General features: G+C 39.2%; 2 protein-coding genes across 6 annotated transcripts in view; one reads left to right on the top strand and one right to left on the bottom strand.

Moving 5' to 3' along the window:
- The window catches only part of LOC122562302 (polycomb protein suz12-like), a 53783-nt gene extending 37461 nt beyond the window's left edge, over positions 1–16322 (top strand). The window contains exons 8-16 of the mRNA XM_043715122.2: positions 1258–1360; positions 2007–2112; positions 2555–2732; positions 6638–6726; positions 7832–7975; positions 10005–10162; positions 11450–11648; positions 12342–12421; positions 14130–16322. Of these exons, the coding sequence (XP_043571057.1) occupies positions 1258–1360; positions 2007–2112; positions 2555–2732; positions 6638–6726; positions 7832–7975; positions 10005–10162; positions 11450–11648; positions 12342–12421; positions 14130–14475 (1403 nt within the window). The 3' untranslated portion in view covers positions 14476–16322. The remainder of the gene's footprint in view (positions 1–1257; positions 1361–2006; positions 2113–2554; positions 2733–6637; positions 6727–7831; positions 7976–10004; positions 10163–11449; positions 11649–12341; positions 12422–14129) is intronic.
- Positions 14679–23527, bottom strand: part of crlf3 (cytokine receptor-like factor 3) — a 77384-nt gene continuing 68535 nt past the window's right edge. For all 5 annotated transcript variants that reach the window (XM_043715124.2, XM_043715125.2, XM_088000763.1 and 2 more), the window contains one exon: positions 14679–21581. In XM_043715124.2, coding sequence (XP_043571059.1) covers positions 21328–21581 — 254 coding nt within the window. In that variant the 3' untranslated portion in view covers positions 14679–21327. The remainder of the gene's footprint in view (positions 21582–23527) is intronic.

Here is a 23527-nt window from a genome sequence, read left to right as displayed (position 1 = left end):
AGTATACCTCTTGATGACAACAATCGGTTGAGTGAATCTCTTTTGAATTGCCTCTAATAGCAGTCTATCTGTCTTAAATATGGGGACCAAAACACCATTCAGTATTCCATTTGTGATTTCACCAGCACTGTATAGTTTTAACAAAAGTTCCCCTATTTCAGACTCCATACATCTGAACAATAAAGACCAAAATTCCATTGGCAGTCTTAATTACTTGCTCAACTTGTATATAGCCTTTTGTTCCTTGCACAATACACCGATCTGTGTCCTGCATATTTTGTTTCTGCGTTTAGTGGTGAGCCTTCTGTTTCTTCTGACCAAAGTGCATAACTCCACACTTTGCTACGTGAAACTCTATCTGCCAAGTATTTACTTTTTGTCCACTTGCTCAACCTAAGTATAAAAAGGCAGTACATACAGCTGTCACACATTGCCAGGGTCCCAGGCTAGATTCCAGCCTTGGCTGATTATCTGTGTGGCATATTCTCCCTATATCAGCTTGGGTTTCTGCTGGCTACTCCGGTTTCCTCCCACAGTCCAAAGTTGTGCAAGTTAGGTGGATTGGCCATGCTAAATTTCTCATAGTGCTCAGTGGTATGTAGTCTGTGGATTAGCCATTATAAATATGGGCTTCCAGGGAGAGAGTGGGGGCTCAAGTGAGATCCTGGGTGAGAGGGTCGGTGCAGACTTGAACGGCTGAATGACCACCTTTGCTCTGTCGGAATTCTGATTCCATAATCCTCTTGCAGGTTTCTAATTCAGTGTGGCATCAACAATAGGTGTTAATTTATAATATGAAAACTCAAATCAAACTGGACAGTTGGCTGTTCAGTGATCATTCCCAATCTCTTTTGTTTTTTTTTTGCTGCATGGCTCCAAGTTTACTGCATATTCTACATTCCTGGACATTGGGTTTGTCCAGTAGAAATGTTGTGCTCTTGACTGAAGCTCTTACTACGTTTTGTATTTTTTTAAAAAGTCCTGTGAGCTTGTTTACAGTCGGTTCCTAATGGGATGCAAGCGTCTCAAGAAACCATAACCAACAAAACTGGAAAAAGAATGTTAAATGTTTTGAATTAAATGGGTTTAAACTTGTAGCCAGCATTGTGATTAATTTTGGTTCCTGTATCATTCAATATGGTTATCTGGAATGGTTTCTGGTAGGCTGACCGTTGTGCATATGCTGAAACTAATCAGATAACCTGATCCTATAATTAAAAGATAACATATCTTCACTCATAATATTGTCTTTTTAAGAAGTAACAGACGAGATTCCGAGTAGGCGAAAGCGTAATTCGTCTCACAAAGATGATGGGGAGAAAACATTTGTTGCTCAGATGACAGTCTTTGATAAGAATAGGTAAGTAGTTCTCTGTTTTGTGTACAATGTAGAGGATTATACATGTGTATACCTTGTCTTTCCTTTCAAGGATAATTTTTGATCCAGAGTAGTCTGGGTAAGATGGAATTTGCAACAGATAAGCATGCTTGAGAAAATGTACTTACATGTACTGGTTCCCTTTTCAAGGAGATAAATCTAGTTCTTGAGCTCAAGGAATCAAAGGATATGGAGAGAAAGCTGAAACATAGTACTTAGTAGGATGATCAGCCATGAACCTATTGAATGGTGGAGCATACTCGAGTGGCTGAATGGCCTCCTCCTGTTTCTACTTTGTATGTCCATGTTTAATTGATTTTCTTTAAGATCATACTGGAAACACCTATCTTAAAGGTTCGAAATACAGACACTCTGAAAACTTTTCTTTCCAGAGATGACAATCCCAGCCATTGCAGTGTGGGTGTCCTAAGGCAAGATCTGGGGGATAGATGTCCTGTGGAGCTGTTGTGTGTTTTGGAATAAAAGTGCACTTTTGACTTACTGTACCTTTTCAGTAGCAGTTTTTTTGATCTTTTCTCACTAATGCTACTCACTGCTGTCACCGTTAACATTGTTAAATTTTGTGCAAGTATTGTACTTCCCTGAATTGAATGTTGTTGATCTGTAGGAGGTTGCAGCTCCTTGACGGGGAATATGAAGTAGCCATGCAGGAAATGGATGAATGCCCTGTCAGCAAGAAAAGAGCAACATGGGAAACCATTCTGGATGGGAAGGTGAGTGTTGACCCTGGAATTGTTTCATTTCCAGACATTGCAATTCTGAATTAAATGCGTTGCTCTGTCCGTTTTGTTGGCCTGTGACCAGGGCATTTTCACTGCACTTGAGCAAATCTCCATTGTCAGCTTGAGAAATCTACCTATGGTTTATAATCTGAGATCCTGGAGTCAGCTTGTTGACATTTTGCTAAGGACAAAAAATAGGCAGGAGGCTAGAAGAACACAGCAAGCTAGGCCGCATCAGGAGGTGGAGAGGTTGATGTTTTGGGTGTAACACTTCAGGACTGGAGTCCTGAAGAAGAGTTGTATCCAAAACGTCGAGCTCTCCTCCACCTGATGCTGCCTGGCTTTGTGTTCTTCCAGTCTCCTGTCTGGTAATATTTTGTAGCAGTGACTGTCAAGTCTTCGTTCTAATTATTATTGTTTTTATATTTTGCAGCGGTTACCTCCTTTTGAAACCTTTTCTCAGGGTCCTACGCTCCAGTTCACCCTTCGATGGACAGGAGATGCTGTGGACAGATCCACAGCTCCAGTTGCTAAGCCTCTTGCAACTCGCAATACTGATACTCCAGCTGCAGAGACCAAGCTCAACTCGGTGAAACCAGCCCAGACACTTGGTAAGAACTTGAATTCATACCAGTTTTGACTTCATTATTTTCAAAGAACTCTTATTCCGATAATCATTTAATAATCAGGATTTGAACCCTCGTTCCCAGGTTTAATAACACAGTAGCTACACTACTGTACTGATGTGTAAGAAAATGTTTCTCTAGATGGTGAGAAAAAGGATTCGTTTACACTTGCATGTAAACTGCCACAAAAACTCCTATCGCATGCATTATTCTCAAGTTCATGTTTAACTGAAGTCAAGTCATTTTGTTTCAGAGTAGCTTTTATTTGTCATTTGTACCAGATACAACTGATACAGTAAAAATGAGACCGTATTCCTCCAGGACTGAGGATGCTACACGGATAGCACAAAGTGTTCAATTGTACAGGGTGTAAAGTGCATAAGTTACAGTTATAGAAGAATGAAAGATAATAGACATTTTTCTAGCAGCAATTCGAAGTCTTGTAAAAAATTTCAGATGAAATAAGAGTCTGATTATACAGTGTTAAGGAGTCTGGCTTTGGGGAAGAAACTGTTGCACAGTATGAGAGGCTGAATGCTCCGATATCTTTTGCCAGTTGGCAGGAGGGAGAAGAGTTTAAGTGATGGGTGTGTAGGGTCTTCCACAATGCTGTTAGCTTTTCGGATGCAGCATGTGGAGTACAGTAAATGTCTGTAATGGAGGGAAGAGAGATCCCGATAATCCTCGAAGCTGTGCTCACTATCCGTTGTAGGGTCTTATGATCAGAGATGGTGCAACTCCTGAACCAGGATGTGATGCAGCAGCTCCGGGTACTCTCAATGAACCCTCTGTAGAATGTGGTGAGGGTGGGGTTTGGGAGGTGGGCTTTCCTTAGCCTGCACAGAAAGTAGAGATGCTATTGGACTGACTTGGCTGTGGAGCTAGTGTTGAGGGTCCAGGTGAGATTCTCCACCAGGCATACGTCAAGAAATTTTGTGCTGTTCACAATCTCCACGGGGGAGCTGTTGATCTCCAGCAGAAAGTGGTTGCTCTGCCTTCCTGAAGTCAACTATCTCTTGTCTTGTCCACGTTCAGAGACAGATTGTTGGCTCTGCACCAGCTCATTAGCCGCCTCTTTGTATGCTGACTCATCGTTTGTGCTGATGAGACCCACTGCAGTTGGATCATCAGTGAACTTGATGTGATTTGACCTGTGCATCATTATGCATCATTCAGTGATTTGGGGCAATGTGTTTGAAATTGCTGTTTGCAATCTATCTTCTTTAAACAAAAGAGCAGATTTGTATTTATATGATATCCTTGTTCTGAAGTTTCTAAATGGAGTAAATTGATGTGGGTGAGTCTGCTTCACCGTTCAGTATGGTCATGGTTGATCTGTTCCTGCTTTCTCTGGGTACTCTTCGATTCCTTTAGCCCTAAGATCCACATCACTGTCCTCCTTGAGAACATTGTGCTTTGCCCTCAACTACATTCTGTCATAGCCACTGAAATTTCACTGCCACGATATTACTTCTGAGATAGTGAGCAGCATTGGCTAATGTGCCTGAGTTGTGAACCATAAAGATCCTTGAATATCAGGGGTGAACAGTAAGTTAGTTTTTGTTGTTGATTTGAAGGACAAATGTTTGCCAGTAAACAAGGATCGTACCCCATTTCTCCATCTCCGTTCAACTGAAAGCAGACAGGATCTCAGCAGTACAAGTGTTGAGGATGGTTTTGCATGGCTGGAGAATTGTTTAACAGGCAATGGACAGTTGAGTTAAACAGGCATTTTCAAGTTTGGCAGGTTAGTTATTGGTATCCTCCAAGAATCAGTGCTCAGCTCTTTACAACTCTTCCTAATGACTGAGGATGAAGAGGCTGAGAATACAAGGCACAAGTCAGGAGTGTGATGGAAAATGCCTCCATTTGCTTGGATGGGTGCAGCTGTAACAATATTCAAGAAGCTTGACACCATCCAGAACAAAGCCCATTTAGCACCACATCCACAAGCATCCACCCCTACCACTGGCACTCCGTAGCAGCAGTGTGTACCATCTAGGAGATGCACTGCAGAAATTTACCCAAGATCCTTAGAAAACACCTTCCAAATCAATAACCATTTCCATCTAGAAGAACAACAGGTACATGGGAATGCCACCACCTAAATGTTCCCTCTGAGCAACTCTCTGTCCAGACTTTGAAACATATCACTGCTTCTTCACTGTAGTTGGGTCAAAATGCTGGAACTTCCTAATGACATTGACCGCATGTGGACTACAGCAATTCAAGGCAGCGGCTCCCCACCGTTTTCCAGGATCAAACAATAAATGCTGGCCAGTCAGTAATGTCCTTGTCCCACAAATGAATTTTTAAAAAGTAATTCACGTAAACTTAAAATTCTAATAGGTTTAGATGCTGTACTTCTAGACCTACAAATGTGCATACATTTTTATATGGAGAAACGTCACTGTTTTGCAAATAAAACAGAGTTTACCCACAATTGTATCAATGTGCTACCTCGTACCCACTCCTTTCTAACCTAATATTTTAAATACCTTTTATGGAAAGGTCGTTGTCCTTGTGTGCCACTTTGCATCATGCAAAGTGTCCTAAGGCACTTGCTATGTCTGTAGTGAAATAAACATGTGGAAGTGCTAGTGTTGCACTGAGGTGGACAAAGACAAATCAGTAGGATAAAGTCCAGCAAGTTTATTTGAAATTTCAAGCTTTCAGAGCACTGCAGCTTCACGTGAAGTGACAAAGGAGCAGTGCTCCGAAAGCTTGTGATTTCAAATGAACCTGTTTGAATATATCCTGGTATAATATGACTACTTGTGACGATGCTGCTCCTTTGAAAAGGTTAGCCTGTCCTTGGCTTTTTTTTCCAGAGGTCTCGGTTTGAAAGGTTTTAGGCCCAGTTTGATTATAGCCCACAGATACTTGCTCAGGCAAAAGGCTTTCAAGTTTTTACAAAAATCATAAGTATGATGAAAGGGGAGTGGCCAGTTCTCCCAGCTCAGCTTTACTCTGGCTTGTCAGTTTTGTGGCAACTGGTCCAAGAACCAGCTACATGGAAGAAGGTGTTACATGCTGTGTGTGTGTCCGCCGCCGCCACCACCACCACCACTTGTTGCAAGTATCTGGAACATTGACGTTGAGAGAACCTGGGTTTTTAGGTTATTTTGTATTCTCTTCTCTTTAGCTGATTTCATTCGGTTATCTTGTAAAGTTTAAAAAATTTAGATTCCCTACAGTGTGGAAACAGGCCCTTTGGCCCAACCAGTCTACACCGACCCTCTGAAGAGCAACCTACCCGACCCACCTCCCTCTGACTAATGCACCTATCACTATGGGCAATTTGACATGGCCAATTTGCATGACCTGAACATCTTTGGACTGTGGGAGGAAACCCATGCAGACACAGGGAGAATGTGCAAACTCCACACAGACAGTTGGCCGAGGCTGAAATCGAACCTGGGACCCTGGTTCTGTAAGGCAGCAGTGCTAACCACTGAGCCACTGTGCTGCCCAAACTAAGTGCTTTGACCAGCTGTATCATTCCTGGAATAGGGTCTGGGCTACTTTATTGATGTTTTGAGGGGGTCTGGCCTGATCAAGAATACTTGTGAATTTATTTCACAATCAGGTCATCTGGTTTAGTGATATTGATAGGATAGATATCGGCCAGGATACTGGAGAGAGGACTCCTCTTTGAACAGTGGCATAGGATCTGTCGCAACAATCTGACATGTCAGGCAAGAGAGCTGGTTACATAACTTCAATAATGAAAAACAATGGAGAATAGTGCTTCTTGATAAAGCTAGAACTGATATTTAATTTCCCTGAAACAAGTCAATGCAACATCAGTGCAGGCAAATCAGAATTATGGGAGTGTGTGAATGAGAAATTGCAGATGCACGATCCATTTAATTTTTTTTAATACACAGCTGTAAAAGATTCTCTGACAACTGAACTTCAAAATAAAAAGGAACAAGTTTCAATGGAGCCACGACAGAAATTAAGGATATTTTATCAGGTACAGTGGACAGTCTTCTCTCTGGGGAAATGGGTATGGGCTACAGATGCTCCTTGTGGTCTGTTTTGTTATATTCTGAATAGCAGAGGTAACAGTGGAAATTGTACAGTGTTTTCAAAACTTGTTCTATGAGCAGTACAATTCTGATTTTTTTTTTCCTTGCCTGTTTGCTAAATCCATTTGTTTTGTAATCTTGGAGTTTTGCTTGGAAGATGAGCTGTCAGGCTCCCCTTATCCATTCATAGAGTGCCACCTATTTCATCTCCATACGTCAACTCATTTGCTGAAACAATCTCTGTGCCTTTTGACCTCTCAACTTGACCATACCAGTGCACTCCAATGCAAGGGACTAAGTGAATTTTCAAATATTCAGCTTCACTACAATGCAGCCTCTCTTGGAGAAAACTTGACTTTAAGCAACTCACTCTCCCTTTTCCAAAATCTTAATACCAAGACCACATGTAGCAATGAAGGTCTTGTGGCAGAGGTTAAAACAGTTTTAAATATTTCTGGTGCTTTTGGAATAACTTTTATTTTAAAATTTCCAACTGAGTACGCTGATCTGTTAAAAGGAACTCAATGATCTCTAATTTAAATAACCTTATTCTTCGATCCCAGCTGATTAAGCCTCTAAGAATAAATATGAAATAGCTGCTTTGCCAAACAACAGTGGCACAGGTGTACATGAAGCTGCTTTGCACATCAGTAGACAGGCCACGGAAATATGGCCAATCATTTTAGCTGAATCTGACCAAGCACGTTTCTTTCTGATAGAGTTCATAGTTAATGTGATTCCTTTTCATTAATTTTTTTTTTCCTGCCAGATCTAGTTAGTTAATTCCAGCAATGAGGTATCTGTCTACTGTGATGGGAAATACATTATTTATTGTGAAGAAAGCATGGGAGTCTATTAGCTTGTCATGAATTATACACCTACCTGCTCAGCTAAACAAATTGTCATTTTGTTCTTAAGGCATTCAAATTTTCTACTTGGTACCTTCCAGGCACCCAATGAGTTTTGAATATTGTAGCCTGCAATATCGAATAAGTCAAGTTTAAAGCAAGAAATGATTTTCAACTTTTAACTATTTGTATTTATTTTCAGTTTCTTTACAACAACAATACACGCCAGCAGACTGAAGCCAGAGATGATTTGCACTGTCCTTGGTGCACATTGAACTGTCGGAAGTTGTACAGCCTGCTTAAACACCTCAAGCTTTGCCACAGTAGATTTATCTTCAATTATGTGGTATGCGCGAATTTCATTGAAGTCTCCGAAAAAGAGTCATGCAGCTAGCTGAGATCAGTCTTGATTGTTTTCTGTCTTGGCAAAATCTTCCCCTTTCTTCTGTAAATCTGACTGTAACATTGGGAGCTTTATTTGATTAGAAGATGAGCTACCAAACTCTAATTATCATTCACCCAGTACCACCTATTTCATTTCCACATCTCAGCTCATTTGGTAAAACTATTATTTGCGCCTTTGTTAGCTCTATACGTGACCATTCCAGAGCACTCCTATGCTCCCATGTTAGATATTAAGTAAACTTGGGTCATCTAAAGCTTTGAAAATGTGTTGCTGGAAAAGCGCAGCAGGTCAGGCAGCATCCAAGGAACAGGAGAATCGATGTTTCGGGCATAAGCCCTTCTTCAGGAAGGGCTTATGCCCAAAACGTCGATTCTCCTGTTCCTTGGATGCTGCCTGACCTGCTGCGCTTTTCCAGCAACACATTTTCAGCTCTGATCTCCAGCATCTGCAGCCCTCACTTTCTCCTCATCTGAAGCTTTGCTTTTACTGATTTTGCAACAAATCTTAGTGCCCCATCATCCCTGGCACAGACCCCCAGTCAAGCAGTATCTGAATATTTAAGTTATTTTAAAACAGGCATTTGACCCAATATCTGTGGTTTGGTATCATAATTTGTTTAATACTATCCTGAAGCACCTTTAGTTTCATTGTGTTAAAGGTACTTTCATAAATGGTTTCTCACCACAACTTCTGGCAGTAGATGATGGAATGTTCTCCACTTGCCTGGATGGGTGCAGCTCCAACAAACTCGAAACTTGACACCATCCAGGACAAAGCGGTCCTCTTAGCACTGTGCCTTTTCCCTCCATCGCTGGCACTCGATAACACCAATGTGTACCAACTAAAAGATGCATTGTAGAAATTCATCAGGGTACCTTAAACAGTACCTACGTCAAAGACAGCAGATACGTGGAAGCACCGACACTTGGAAGCTCCCCTCCAAGTTGCCACTCAGTCTGACTTGGAAAAATGTCACTGTTCCTCCAATGTCTCTGGGTCAAAATCTTTGAGCACTCTCCCTCATGGCAGTGGATTTATTTACAGTACGTGGACTATACCAGTTCAAGAAAGCAGCTCAATGCCACCTCGTTGAGGGCAGTTCAAAATGGACAATAAATGCTGGCCAGCCAGTGATGCTCACACATGAATGATTTTTTTTTTCAAAGATCATTAACAAACCCAGCTGTTATGGCTCTTTAATACAGGAAAGCACTGTAAACTACTTTGATATTTGTCGTACACTGACCACTGCCTTGGTCTGATCAAAGGATTTTACACAATTCTGAAGATCAACCAACACCTTCATTGTCTTCAACCAAATGGACATATTACCTCCCGAACAGTAGGTGTACTTGTACTACACTGGTTTGCATTCTAAAAGGTTGATCATCCCCTTAAGGACACAGGAAATTAGGCAACAGATAATTTCCACATACCCCAAACTACTGAATTTAAGGAAGCTGTATACTTTCTCAATCCAATTTTGGTTATTCTCAAATCTTGGCATGATGTGGGCTCATGCTTGGGATAGAATTGGAAATACTTATTTCTCTGCAGTTTAAGACACTAGTACTGTTGGTATCTTATTTTGGAACAAAAATATATGATCAAATCTGAATTCCCCATTGTGCCAGAATTTGAAAGGTGAACTTTGAATTTTTTGTAACTTCAATGGATACAGATTTCAGTAAATTGCTTTCTTTAATTAACCAACTTTTTGAAACTGAATTAACTTGCTTTGTAGATATCATTAGGTGCGGGTTGGCAGGGATGCATGTGCGTTATAGGAGTAATGTCATTTTGTAAGTGCAAAGTGGATTTTAAACGGATTTTCAAGTAGGGGTTGCTGGAGGGAATTTGTTTAATTCTACAGCTGCTCAATATAAAAGGAGCTTATGTCTTTGTGTTGACTATAGAGTTCTTCAGACTAATAATTCATGGAGTTTCTCATTTTGGTATTTCTTTGCAGCCTCATCCTAAAGGTGCTAGAATAGACGTATCTATCAATGAGTGTTATGACGGCTCTTACGCAGGAAATCCTCAGGATATTCACTCCCAGCCTGGATTTGCCTTTAGCCGCAATGGTCCTGTCAAAAGGACGCCAGTGACTCACATATTAGTCTGCAGGTAATGACATATACATACCCTTGTGCTGCATAGGTGCAGCAGTGATTATTGTATTTTTATTTCTAAGTCGATTTTCCCCTCTCTCATCCAGAGAGTTGCATTGCCACGTGATCTTTGTTTGGTGGAGCCGGTGTTGGACTTGGGTGGACAAGGTTAACAATCACACTACTAGGTTGTAGTCCGACTGGTGTATTTTGATGCACTAGCTTTCGGAGCGCTGCTTCTTCATGTGGTTGTGGAGCAGAATTGTAAGATACAAAATTTATAACAACAGGACTGCAGTGTCATGGAATGTAACATTATACAAATTTAGCTTTAATATTACATTCCATGACACTGCAGTCCTGTTGTTATAAATTATCTTATGATTCTGCTCCACAACCACCTGATGAAGGAGCAGTGCTTCGAAAGCTAGTGCTTCAAAATATACCTGTCAGACTCTAACCTGGTGTGATTTTTAGCCAAGTGATCTTTGGCATTTTCAGACTTTATATGTAAATGACTTTGAACCAAGAGGGTGACACATTGCCTGTCCCTCATTTAATATACTGTCTCTTTAGCTGTGAACACTAATGACTCTCAGTATTGTTCTTTGGATATATCCAGCAATGAGGCAATAGTTTTAGAGAGCTTTCAAAAAGAACAAAATAATAGTGTAATCAGAGTCACAGTCTGCCTGCTGTCTGGATCTTGTGAACTGTCATTGACCCTCTTGTCACACTTGTATAAACTAGTGAAGGGCAGGAGTTGAACATTTTCCAGTAAGTTACTGGTAAATGCCATTGGCATCTTCCAACCATTTAGTGAGTATTCAAAAGATAATATAAAATAGAAGAATGAAATTATTTCAAGCCTTTCCTGTTTAATCCTGCTGGTTTTGATAAGATTTTATGTTGACAAAAGAAATGTACTGCCTTCATTGTCTCATTTCAGCCTCGTTGAGCAGGGAACTCTGAGAAATCTAAACCTTCAAGTTGTATTTGGTTGCAGCACTGTACTGTCAGGCTGCTCTCAGAGGCCTATTTAGAGGTGGTTCCAGGTTTGATAGGCAGTTCATCTCAAGCTGGAAATGGAGTGATAAATCTTTCTAAACCTTGGGCTATGTTTGGCTTCCAGTGATTGTTTGTTTGATAATTGGGAACAGAGAGAGAGAGACTTCTGTTGGATTTATACATGGATACACTTGTATGTATTTCAGGGGAAAGTAATGTGATAGAGCATTTAATATGAATGTAGATTGCAAGAAGCCTGTCAAGACTAGTTAATTCAAATATTTCGGTTTTTTAGGCCAAAACGCACTAAACCAAGTCTCTCTGAGTTCTTGGAGTCTGAAGATGGGGAAGTGGAGCAACAGCGGACCTACATTAGTGGCCACAATCGACTTTATTTCCATAGTGACACTTGTCTGCCACTCAGGCCACAGGAGATGGATGTGGACAGTGAGGATGAAAAGGACCCTGAGTGGCTGAGAGAGAAAACCATTACCGTTAGTACTCGATACTTCATTCCTCTATCAAAGTGCTGCTGTATGAAATTAATATTTGTTTAGGTGCATGATGGTAGTATTGAGATAGCAAATTGGTCTATGATCTTTCATTGGAATGTCAAGCAAGCATATATAATTCCTATATTTCCCCCTTCCAGTTCACCCAGTGTGGATTTTAAAAGAATTTATATATATCAGTCCCACCTACCCTTTGAAGATGGTGATCGGTGTTGAGAAATTGGTCTATTGCTGATGCCTTAAATTATGGCCACCCTCCGGTCTTGTTTTAGGAAGGTGAGCGAGGATCGCAACCGAAATGGCCCTATCTCTGTTCAGCATCTCTGAAGAGTTCATTGCCTAATATTCAGCTGCAGGGGCTTCGTGTGAATTTCTCCAGCTCCTTTCTGCAGTACTGTTGGAGCTAATTGTGGTATCTTCATATTCACCTAACTTGCCATAGATTGTGAATTGAAACTCGCATCGTGATTTTTGGCTCCACCGCAATTAAGGAATTGATTAAGCTTCTATGATTTATAAATCTTTTTGTCCAAGTATATTTCACTGTAATCAATTCAGTAGTATCATACCTTAATTTTGGTTTCTATTAAGTTTGTTTTTCAGTAATTGCTCCACGCTGGCATCAGGCAAGTTTTAAAGAAGATTGCATTTTGATTTTTGTTCTTTTTACTACAGCAAATCGATGAGTTCACTGATGTTAATGAAGGAGAGAAAGAAGTGATGAAACTGTGGAATCTGCACGTTATGAAGCACGGGTAATTTTTAGATCTCTTTAATTTCCATTGGCTGGTCTGCTTGCTGTAGGATGCAGTAATGAGATAATATTTTCTGAAAGCAAGAGCATAACTGACTGCTAACCATATGAAACAATGCATCCTGAATAGAACAGATTTTTGTACTAATCTAGGCCTTTCAAAAATTGATATGGTTAAATTGTGGAATTTCACATTTTAACCATGAAATTAACAGGCATTGTATTTTTTATTCCAACTGTGGCCGTGCTTATTGCATTCAAAGCAATTTGATCCGTTCCTAATTTACAAGTATTGAGAGAAAGGAATAAATTAAGAAATGCTCCTGTTGGATGGGGGTATTTACAGCTCTGAAATGTGAATGTTATGTTTTAGTTGAGGAAGTGATCTGCACTTTAATAGGAATCACTGCTCACAGTCTTAGAGCTATTTTCTTTGTATGATGAATTCCTGTGCATATTAATGAAGTGCTTGGAGAATTTCTGGTTGGAGAGATTTTAGGTAGGTGTACAGGACCCCCTGTAGCATACTGAGGAGCAAGATCATTTCTGAACAAGGAACCATTCCTCGATTAATATCCTGTAAGCACTTTTAGCTGGTCAGTTCTGTTTAGATTTGTGTGACCTTTGTGTCTGTGAAGCTAACCTTTGTATTTGACAGAGCATTGTCTGAACTTGGGTTAGATGTTTGTGATGTTTCCTATATCAGAAATCTGCTGCTCAAGTGGGCATGTGAAAACTTTCTGTCAAGCAGCCCACGAGTCAGTCATTATGGCCTAAGAGGAGGCCATTTGGCCTACTGATTCCATGTTGACTTTGTGCAGAGCAGTCTAATCTGTCTCATTGCCTTGCTATACCCCTACTAGTTTGATTCCCTTGTGACCATCTAATTTTTGTTGTGAAGACAAACACGTCATTTTCCTCATTGCATATAATTTGTCTGCGCTCTTTTCCTCCTCATTTATGAAACTTTTGCAAGGTCTTTATTCTTAGCAATGCTGGTTCAGTTAATTCTAATGGATCCAATTAGGTATTCACAATACTTTTTTCTTCCTGGCTAACTAATCTGCTGTAGGTAATAACTGAAGGAGGAATCTCATCCTGCAGCTAGAGAAATGCTTGCTGTTGAAGTTATGATGCCCCCCCATGGTTATAATATCTAATTAACCTCTTACAACAAGCAGGCAGGATCTCCATGTATATCAAGTGTCCTAGTTCAGCACTCTGCTATGCTATACCTGCTTCCTGTCCCTTTTTTTTGAAGTTTCAGCTCGCAGCTACCTAACTTAAATGAGATTGCTACCAACTGAGCAAAAATGGTATTTGAGTTGAAATTGTAACTTCATTAACCTACAATTCACTTGTCATGTTTTCATAAGCACTAACCTACTTCAACAGAGTTTGGATGTTGTCCTGACGACACTACTTTGATGAGTACTTGGGCTCTCTTTTGTGGTACTGGGTGTAAAATTTCAAATACAGCGTTTTCAGATCTGATTGGTAGTATGCTTTTGATTTCAGCCAGGTGGAAATTTTGACTTAGTGCTAACCTCTACATTCCTAGCCTTAAGGTGAGCAGAGTAATCCGATGTGCCCTACCATCTCTAGATTCAGTTGAGTGGAAGGAAATTGCCTGTTGTCTGCATAACTACATTAGATGTCCAGAGAATTCTTGTAACAATCTGTTAATCGCCTCTCATTACTCTCTGCAGGTTCATTGCTGACAATCAGATGCATCAATCCTGCCTGCTCTTTGTAGAGACTTGTGGACCAAGAATAATTGAGAAAAACCTTTGTCGGAACTTTCTGCTTCATCTAGTTAGCATGCACGACTTCAACTTGATTAATTTAAACACCATAGATAAAGTAATGGCCAGGCTCGGTGAACTGCAACAGAAGCTGCAAAGAGATTATTCTGCTTTAAAACTGAGACAGGAACCCATAGATGAGAGTCGGCCAAACAGTGAAGACAGTGGTACAGGCATGAGAGACAGAAATTCGAGCACTGACAGTCTCTGTTCAGGAGTTACCAAACACAGCAAAAGGCATAAACTCTGAAACAAAACATTTTATCCTGTTTTTTTAATCCCTCCCCCTTTATGGCCCTTTACCGTGCTCTGTCCCTCCCTCAGCCTGGACACAGTGAACAGTCACTGAAGAAGGGGCAAAACAAGGTTGTTCCATAAATGTTGCAGCTGAAATCTGCAGAAGATCCAAGTGGACAATGGGTTAATCGGTAACAGTGAAACAAGACAGCAGTGTTGTATTAAGATTCTTTATTCTTGTAAACGTTGGTGTTGAATTCATTTAGCTGATGGAGTACAATTTAAATTGACATTGCATTCATCATAGTAATCTGAACATGCACAGTTCAGCTAGCTGCAAATATTTTCTTTGTGCAAAAATCATTCTTTCTAGAAAACATTTTTGGGCTACAAAACCAAATCTTTCACATTATCCACATTGGCAGTTTATAAAAATTGTTTTAAAATCTGTTTTTGTCGAAGGACTCACAGATAGGATTTCACTTTACATTCTCCTTTTTTTTAAAGTCATGTTCTTTCGATGAAGTATATTATATAAAATCATCAGTGTAACGAAAACATTGTTTAAAAAAGAAAAGTGCAATTTAAATGGACAAAGTTTGCGTGTGTACATCTCTCGGTCTTGATCTTGATACAGGAGTAGCACTTTCCTGTTCCTGTTTAGAAGGATTTTTTAAGTGTCTGTTAAATAGTCTGTTTTGAGATGACATATCTACCTTCTCTTGCTCTCTATTCACACACATCCCTAAAGTAGTATCTGTTCTTACTGGAAAATCTGTTTATTTTGCTTAGTGTCTAGTCAGACTTGCATGCATGCATGGTTGATGTGCTTTATCTGCAATGTTGCTCTTTTCTTGCTGTGTTTCACCAGTGCTATAGTCTGAATATATTAAGACTGTCTTATTGACAACCACTTTGATAAAAATCTGAACAGGAGAGGAATAGTAGCCTGAATATTGGTGCTGTCATTCCAGTGGGATGGCAGTGCACAGCAAGGCTGGACCAGGAATATTTAACTACTCTTTATGCAATATTCTGAGACACTATCTTATTTTCCTGTTATCAACACACTGTATTTATTGCAGTAGACACTTAAGAAATAATGACCGGAAGGTATGTAATTTACGCAATGTTTTGCTACATTGGAGTGCACAGTCATTTGTGCAAGTAGAATACATTTTGGAGTAATATAAATGTTTACAGTTTTTTTCCAATGGAAAGTGATTTTTTCACTACTGGCGCAGTACCAGGGATGCAGGTTTTTAAACTAAGCAAGCACTGTGGACCGATTCGCATTATCACCTCGGGTGTTTATTTTTTAAAACTTAGTGTGCATATTTTTCTTTCTTTAAAAAAACTTATTTAAAATGAGGGGGAGGGGGGCTTCTGTTTAAACAATATTACTTGGAGCTACAGACTTTTTTATGCTACTTGAGTCACCAACTTTTTCCAGCGGTAAGTGCATTTCTGTGAAATATCTTAAAATGTTTTTCCCTTTTATCTAGTATCTGTGTAGCCTGTGCATATCTTGTCCGTGGCTTTGATCTGCTAATGCTGTGCACATGTAAATTAGATTTTTTTTTTTGTAATTTGGTTTGGGGTGCTGTAGTGTTTTCCTGCTGCTAATGTTTCTTAGCAAAGTAATTTCCACTTTTCCTGCTACAGATGGCTGGCATGGTCTGCACAGTTTGACAGCCCGAGATTTTGAAATAATGCTGGAAATTTTGGATTTCATGAAATTTTACACTGACTTTTAAAAACTAGCCCGCACTTTCCTGTCAGCTTTTGTAACCAAACTGGTCATTGAAATGTTAATGGGTTTTTCTATTTAAAAAAAAATAAAAATAAGACATTTTCCTACTTCAAGTTGCCAACCTTCTAAATGTTAATTTAGAAATTGAGATGTAGAGCTCTGTAATGAAGCTATGCTTGAGTAACCATGATATGGCACAGCACAGCTAATGTTGAATGAAATTGTGGGTTTTGCACATTATGCTTTTGTAAGCAAAATATCAAGGGAAGTTAATGAGTTCTGTTTTTCTTGGGTGGTGGGACAGAGGAGAGTTATTTTCAGTTTGCTGCCACTTTATTTGATTTGTTTGTCATACTTAGAATAGCACTGGGAAATAACTTTAGTGCAAACAAGCTTTGTTATACAACCTCTTTCATTACTGTAGCAAGTCCCCATAATTTAGGGAGCATCAGGAAGTGCAGAACACTGCTACCTCTGCATATAACTCTTCTGGCATGCGAGCTCTAATAAAATAGCTTCCCAGTGTATTGTGATTTAAGTAATAGTAAAATGTTCTAAAAGGTTAACTTTCAATATCCCTTTCATAAAATTACCTATAGGTCATTAAGCTTTACTTGATGAAAATAACTGGACCTAAGCAGCCCAAGGGATGCTTCCTTTATTTTTTCATTCTGCTTGATAATGGGATAAGTGTTTTGCAGCTGATTAGTCAAGTTGATGTAAATTTTAATAACAAACCATTTTATGGGGGGGCTAAATGTGGAAAATGTTAATACACCAAGACTGAGAGGTGAAAGATCTATCTCGGGGTGGCTGTGTTCAGATTTTAACTATGCTCCCTTCTCCCTTACCAGTGCTGAGCCCCTTTTTGTTTTTGGAGCTGCTGTTTTCCTTTCTGGATTCCAGTTTGTAGGTGCTAGCTCACATCCAATAGCTATTATTCCTATATGTATTTGAATCGCTGAGGGCTGCAACTTGCTGTATGCTGTCTCAAAATCCATATATGTACATGGACAATAGTGATTTAATGCAGTTGAAGTGTGAACTTAAGTGTGCTATATCTATTGAGTTTCAAAGTACTTGAGCGCTGATTGTAGCACAAGGGGAAGGCGCAGGTTTAATAATGTTGAATTACTACTCTTGTTCTGTTAGGCAGATGCTTGTGGGCCTTTGAGTAGAGGCTATCATCATTTGTTGGGAGGTGAGTTGAGCAAAACTTGCCCAAACACCTGTTTTTAATGTAGTACATGCTTGAGAATTTCAGGAATCTGCCTGAGTTGCTGAAACGTCATTGTTTGGTCTGCGAGTGAATGATTTTGCCTTGGATAGTGAGCAAATGTGGAATGCAACTGTAATTGGCCCATCCAATTTCATCTGCTCCTTCACCACTTCTATTCTGCAAATGATTTTTGTGCTAGCCTCCTCTTCTCAAGATATCCCATCTTCATAGTTTTTGATGAATGGGTTAATTAGCAAATTTATCTAACCTTTTGATCTTTTTTCCTACCATAATTTGACATTTTCTCAACTTAAGGAACTACCTCCCCACAGTAATTTCATGAGAAAATAAAATTGTGATGCAATTTTGCGAGAGGCAGGATGTAGAATAAAAACTGGTGATTTATTTACATTTGTGGTTTGCTTTGACATTGATCTAACTTTATGTATTGATTGCTTACACGTAATGTTTTCAGAAGTGCAATACCTTACTCATGAGGGTATGAAGTTCCCTCCAAATCAGTGAACCAATTTATAACACACCCATTTTTGTTTGTGGTATTGGCTCTCTCTTTCTTAAATTTCACACCGCAATGGGATTGGAAGCCTTGCCTAGCTTTTTTTTAAGGTTTTGGAGCACAAAATTCCCTTTGTTCATTCCTCAACTGTCGTTTTAGTCCCAATTTCTAATCCTTTCCCTAAATGCATATTAATTCCCTTTTCAAATAATAAATTAAGCATATTTAAGCAACCAATATGTTCTGCTTCTTTGGAGAATAAGATTGCCTTTTCTAGCAGTGGGTCTCCATTAATTTTGGCCTTTGGTCAGGCTCAAACTGTAAAGTGGGTGCCTGAAGATAGTGTTGGCAGATTGCAGTGCTGTTTCCCAATTAGCAAGGATATGCCTCTGCTTCCTCCGAACTGTTGCTTGAATACCCAAGAGTTGAACTTAAAAGTGGAGGTCATATGCCCATTTTCTGACTGATTCCTTCTGGTAAATTTTATTAGGGGGTAATAAACTCAAACTCTCAATTTTCCTTAATTGTAAGGCAATTTAATATGTAAATTTGCATCATCTCTTGAATTATCAACAATTTAAGGCTAGAATATATGGAAATTGAAAAATTGTTTTGTATTTATTTTCTAACAGTACCATAACAGTATTTTGAGCATCAGTTATGTTCTCAAATTAACTTGGTAAATTATAATACATCTCTTAAATGCTAAATTTTACATTCAGCCTCTTGTCCTTTGAAATGTTTCATTATCATGACTTGTTATATTCCATCTTGAGTCAATGTAATACAAATGACTAATCTTACTCCACAATGTGCTGTAAATGTCTAGATTTCATTTTCTAACTTGAATACAACAGAACAAGGCCATTTGACCTGTGCTACAAGTTACTTTTTCCTTTGATTTTATTTTATACTTTTACAATTTGAACTCTGCCCAATTTGCCATCTGTCCTGTTTGCCATACAAATTAAGGAAGCATTTGTTTTAACGAGAGACTAAACTTCTTAGAGGCAAAAAAAAACTTTACATTTATCATTTCATAGATGAATGTAGCACAGCACAAATCCAGGTCACTTGGAAATATCACAGTAGTTGCTATGGCAAAATCTTGGAACTCCCTCTAATAGCATTGCTAATACCTACACCAAATGAACTGCATCAGTTCCACCATCACTTCGTAGGGCAGTCTCACTGAATATAAATCTGAACTAGTTATGCCCCTGATCTGGAGTAAAAGATATCCAAGTAACTTTCAGGTATCTCTGAAAAGTGTGTGTAGAAAAATACTTAAGTTCCTTATCGACTAACCCCATGTCCCTAAATTAAATTGCATGCATAACTTATGACCTTGGCTTGCTGACCACTTGCCACTAATATTTTTGTGGTCTCACTGTTTCACCTTAAGCTTGGATCCGTTCTGGTAGTCCAAATACAAAGATGAATTATTAATCACTAACTGAGAAAGCAATATATAATAAGGGAAAAGGCCTGGGAAAACATCTGTGCACAAAATGGGTGTCAGTAGTATACGATCAAACAAGCCTTTCAGTTTTATTAGAAATACTTTTATTACATTGAAGATTAAAGACAAGCAAATTTCACAACTGGAAAGTTGCATAATACCTGGTATGTTCCATTTTTAAAAAGTGGAGGTAAAATAAAATGAGACCCAATCAAACTAGAGATTTCTTTTCAGTGAACAAAACACTTAAAGATTATAGTGAATGGATCAATTGACTGGTACAGCATTGCAGTGAACACATTCTTCCCTTGAGTAATAGCATTGTTTTTATCCCATAATCTTACTGGAGTTGGGGATTTTCTAATCCCCATCTCCATCCAAGATGGATTAGAAGGCAAGTGGTTGCTTCTCAGCTGCTATAGACTAGATTTAAATTGGGATGTTGATCTACACCAACTCACTAAGAATTGGCCCAGCTCAAACATAACATCTTTAAGACTAGCGGTTTAGCACCATGTCGGACCAAACTTAACCAGAGCAATTCAAACCAATACCTGTTAAAGTTTGTATTTAAAGCAGAATGATGGTTTAATTCATTATACTGTGAATTTGTCAATATTAATCTTAAAATATAAAGGACTGTATATAGGCACTTTTAAACAATGATTGTTCTATGGAAAAAATCATGCTTGTATTGATAAAAGGCACTTTAAGTAATTCAAGTTTTAAAACTTAATTGTTTGCAGTGAATGACAAATGCAAAAATATACACATCATGACACAAACTTCCAGACAATTCTGCACCATTACCCATGTTCACATATATTGGAAACAATGATTACCTCCCACCAGTTGATGACAGTAATGGGGCAGGAAAATGTCAATTCTTTAGGTAGTTTGTTGTTTATTTGAACGGAAATCAAGTTGGATAAAATCTGTGGCTTTAAAATTGGAACAAACATACATACATGATACAATTCTCTCTCATTTTACTGGAATGTTTGTTTCCTTTGCTCCTGATATTAAAACATGCAAGCAGCAATTTCATAGTCAGGATGGCTCTCCTCTATATTATTATGATCATGATCTGAATGCTTTAAGCAAAAATAAATTGTATACATTTATTTTAATGTCAGTGACAGGAATGATTACTGGCTGTACATGATTAACATCTTGATCTGAAATACCAAGGCTAAAAATTGATAACTTTATCTAGACCAGGCAGAAGTCTTTTTTTTAAAAAAGAAATGGAGGCTCTAAATGTCTTTCAAGTTAAACTGTACTCATTACTTATCCTGTGACAGTTGAGGAAATTGCTCAAGCTCTATTCAATATTTAAATGTAAAATTAGGCTTAAGTATATAGATCCACTTTAACATGCTGTGAACAGCAGAGCAACATTTAAGGGGACACTGCGGAAGTCCATGAAGGATGCAATTGAAGAATATAAAGTGAAGGGGCATGTGGATTTTCTGTAGTAATGATCGGCTTTTAGTAGAGCTGTATGGAATAAATTGTAACTTGATACTCATCTCACATTACCATTGCTCCACTAGTTTTAAAATGAAGATACAGAACCTTGGTAACGTAGAAAAGTGGCTCATTAGGACAAGTATTTGTCACCTCTCAAATTGCCAATGACAGGCAGGTCATCAAAATTCATCTTGTCAAGAACACAGGTGCTTCGTGCATTACTTTTAGTCTGATTTTGCAAAAGATTTGGCAGGATTGTCAGGACTCTCCATCTTTAATACTGAAGTTCAGTTATGTTTCACTTGTTTTTTAAACAATCACCTTCTGTAACCTTTTCAAATCTTGTTTAAATAATTACTTAAAGCTCAGGGCTTTTCCAATAGCTGAAGCTTCAAGTAAAGGATGATCCTCCCATAGTTGGAAATGAGGATTCACTGGAGTCTAAAATACCAGTACTTTCCAACCTGGATACACAAAGGAACATCCAAAATACAAGGCTTCACAGGGTTGATCAAGCAGCCAGTCAAACACGACTTCTCGATTGCCAGAACTTATGATCATTCTAAGCTTGAAGCTGGCACCATCACTGAAACTGGAACCCAAGTTCACAACTTCCATGTCAAAGGTCACTGATGACCCGGTAGAAACACAGGGCAGCTGATTTGTCATTTCTTTGCCATTTACAAATACAGCCCCTAAAAAAGAAGTTACAGAAGTTATTCAAGTACCAGTTAACAGGTAATAGCAGAATTTATCACCTAACCCAATTTCCCTGGAGGTGATGTAAATATAAGTGACTGATGAATCATTTCACTTAAGTCAGCCACATTACGGTGGCTATGGAATCACAAGTAAAATGGTAGAGTGAATCAGATGGGCTTGGACTACAATCAAATACTTTATTATTAATTAATTGAATTTAAATTCCTTATCTACCATGTTAGGATTTGAAATTGCATCTTATTGATCCAGGCCTCTGGATTATAGGTAGTATAATTAGCATGTTATCACACCCTATTTTTAATTCAATATTAATTCCAGTAGCATTGAGAATTAGAATAAGTGAGTAATTGAACATTTTCTGCCTTTTATCATGCCACACACTTGATATTCGAAATTGGGTTGCTATTACAGTTCATCGCTCAAGAAATCAGTGTCAGAGGCTGTTTATAAAACTAAGGTCACCCCTCAAAGAAAACGAACAGACCCTTCAGCCCTCCAAGCCTGAGCCAATCCAAATCCACTGTCAACTTATCACCCAATTCCTAAGCATCTGTATCCCTCTGCTCCACAAATACTTATGCATATATCCAGACACACCTTAAATGAATCTACCGTGCCTGCCTTGGCAGGCAATGCATTCTAGGCCTCTAATACCCTCTGTAAATTACTTGTCGTCATGAATATCTCATTTCTGAATCCCTCACCCTGGGGAAAAAGCTCATCTTTATCGACCCTGTGTAGACCTCCAATCAGGTTCCCCCATCAATCTCAATCTCTCTTCGTAGCTCGCACCTTCCATACCAGGCACCATCCTCGTACACCTTCTCTGCACCCTCTTCAAAGTGTCCACACCCTTTTGGTAACGTGGCGACCAGAACTGTACACAGTATTCTAAATGCAGCCGAACCAAAATCTTATACTCAATGTGTCCAATGAAGGCAAGCATACCCTCTGCCTTCCTCGACCATTCTATGCACCTGTACAGCCACCTTCAGGGTACAACTGACCTGAACTCCCAGCTCTCTCTGCTCATCAACTTTTCCTGAGGCTCTTCCATTTACAGTCTAGTTTGATCTAGAATTAGACTTACTGAAATCCATCTGCCACTTCTCTGCCCAGCTCTCCAGTCTATCTGTAGTCTCCTGTATTCTTTGACAGTCCCCTATGCTTTCTGCTACTCCACCAATCTTTGTCATCTGCAAACTTACTCATCAGACCACTGCCCTCTTCCAGATCATTTATGTATATTACAACCAACAGTGGCCCCACCACTGATCCCTGTGGAACACCACTGGTCACCTTTCTCCATTGAGAAACTCCCTTCAACTACTACTCTGGCTGTTGCTGAACCAGTTCTTTATCAACCTAGCTAAAACACCATGTGACTGCACTTTGTGCATTAGTTTACCATGGGGAACCTTACCAAATGCCTTATTAAAGTCCATGTATATGACAGCTATAGCCCTTCATCTATCACCTTGGTCACTTAAAGAACTCTAAATTTGTGAGGCACAATCTACCCTGCACAAAACCATGTTGCCTGTCACTGATAAAATCTATTTGTATTTGGAAAATAATGGCCTTATCCCTCAGTACCTTCTCCAGCAACTTTCCCACCACTGATGTCAGGCACTGGTCTATAGTTACCTGGAATATCCAGACTACCCTTCTTGTACAGGGGGATATGAGCAACTCTCCAGTCCTCTGGCACTTCACCTGTGTTAAAGGATACTGCAAAGATATGTCAGGGCCCCAGCTATTTCCTCTCTCGCCTCCCTTAGCAATCTGGGATAGATCCCAACTGGTCCTGGAGATTTGTCCACTTTAATGTCCTTTAGCCGACCCAACACATCTTCCCTCTTTATGTCAACGTGATCCAGAGTGAACAAATGTCTATATCTAATCTGAACATTCATCA

This window comes from Chiloscyllium plagiosum, unplaced genomic scaffold (assembly GCF_037043375.1).
Source record: "Chiloscyllium plagiosum isolate Xiang-an unplaced genomic scaffold, Cpla_swu_hap1 HiC_scaffold_25, whole genome shotgun sequence".
NCBI classification, from domain to species: domain Eukaryota; kingdom Metazoa; phylum Chordata; class Chondrichthyes; order Orectolobiformes; family Hemiscylliidae; genus Chiloscyllium; species Chiloscyllium plagiosum.
This window is presented reverse-complemented; position numbering and strand designations above follow the sequence as displayed.